The sequence below is a fragment of the Rhinopithecus bieti genome, unplaced genomic scaffold, assembly GCF_001698545.2.
Source record: "Rhinopithecus bieti isolate Rb0 unplaced genomic scaffold, ASM169854v2 scaffold_6906, whole genome shotgun sequence".
Classification (NCBI taxonomy): Eukaryota; Metazoa; Chordata; class Mammalia; order Primates; family Cercopithecidae; genus Rhinopithecus; species Rhinopithecus bieti.
In genome coordinates, this window is record NW_016805194.1 from 45,645 (window position 1) to 46,772 (window position 1,128).

Here is a 1,128-nt window from a genome sequence, read left to right on the forward strand (position 1 = left end):
CAACTTCTCTTCATCCTCCCTTCCCCATTTCCCTTCCCAGCCTCTGGTGAAATTTGGTTCTAATATAAGCAACTAAATAAAAATTCTCTCTAAACACTACTTTCCTGCGTGCCACAAATTTTATGTTATGTTTTTATTATCTTTAAATTCAAAATATGTTCTAATTTATCTTGTAATTATAACTGCAAAAATAAAAATATTATGTTGTTTAAAATTTAGAAAAGTAGAGAAACTAAATTTTAATTAGGCCTTAAAGGAAATAGTGGATTTCTATTGGTTGATGAGATAACTTATGGAGAGAAAACAGTATAAGTGATGAGAAGGTAGCAAGAATATGCAAGATTTTAGTGGATGATTAAAAAGGAGGGAGAGGCTATGTTTGAAAATATCCATCAAAGTTTACATATTATAAATGAAATGATTTTGTGTCCTGGTTATTTTGTTTTTATCTAAAATATGATTGGGACACACTTAAGAATTTAAACAGAGACATTATGTTATGAAAATGTGAGTATTTTGAAAGTGTTAACGCTCTGTTTCCTACTATTAAATATAATATTTGTATTTTTTTCTATAGATGCTTTCTCAGGTTAAGTAAATTTCTCTCTATCCTTAGCTTACTCTGTGTGTGTGTGTGTGTGTGTGTGTGTGTCCATGAATGGATGTTGAGTTTTGTCAAATGCTTTTCTGGCATTTATTGAGGTGATCATGTGTTTTTTTCTTTTATATTGTAAATATCGTGGATTGTATTTGTGGATTTTAAATATTAAACTGGCATTGCATTCTTGGGTTAGAGTCACGAAGATGGCCGAATAGGAACAGCTCCAGTCTCCAACTCCCAGTGCGAGCGACACAGAAGACCGGTGATTTCTGCATTTTCAACTGAGGTACTGGGGTCATCTCACTAGGGAGTGCCGGACAATCGGTGCTGGTCAGCTGCTGCAGCCTGACCAGCGAGAGCTGAAGCAGGGCGAGGCATCGCCTCACCTGGAAGCGCAAGGGGAAGGGAATCCCTTTTCCTAGCCAGGGGAACTGAGACACACAACAACTGGAAAATCGGGTAACTCCCACCCCAATACTGCACTTTAAGCAAACAGGCACACCAGGAGAATATCTCCCAATCCTGGC

The 1,128-nt window shown here is 37.1% G+C and overlaps 1 protein-coding gene across 1 annotated transcript in view; it reads left to right on the forward strand.

Annotated features, from left to right (window-relative positions):
• Positions 1 to 869: 869 nt before the first annotated feature.
• RFX3 (regulatory factor X3) overlaps positions 870 to 1,128 on the forward strand; it is a gene marked incomplete at its 5' end in the record, with an annotated part of 147,816 nt that continues 147,557 nt past the window's right edge. Inside the window, one exon of the mRNA XM_017871691.1 lies at positions 870 to 887. Coding sequence (XP_017727180.1) covers positions 870 to 887 — 18 coding nt within the window. The remainder of the gene's footprint in view (positions 888 to 1,128) is intronic.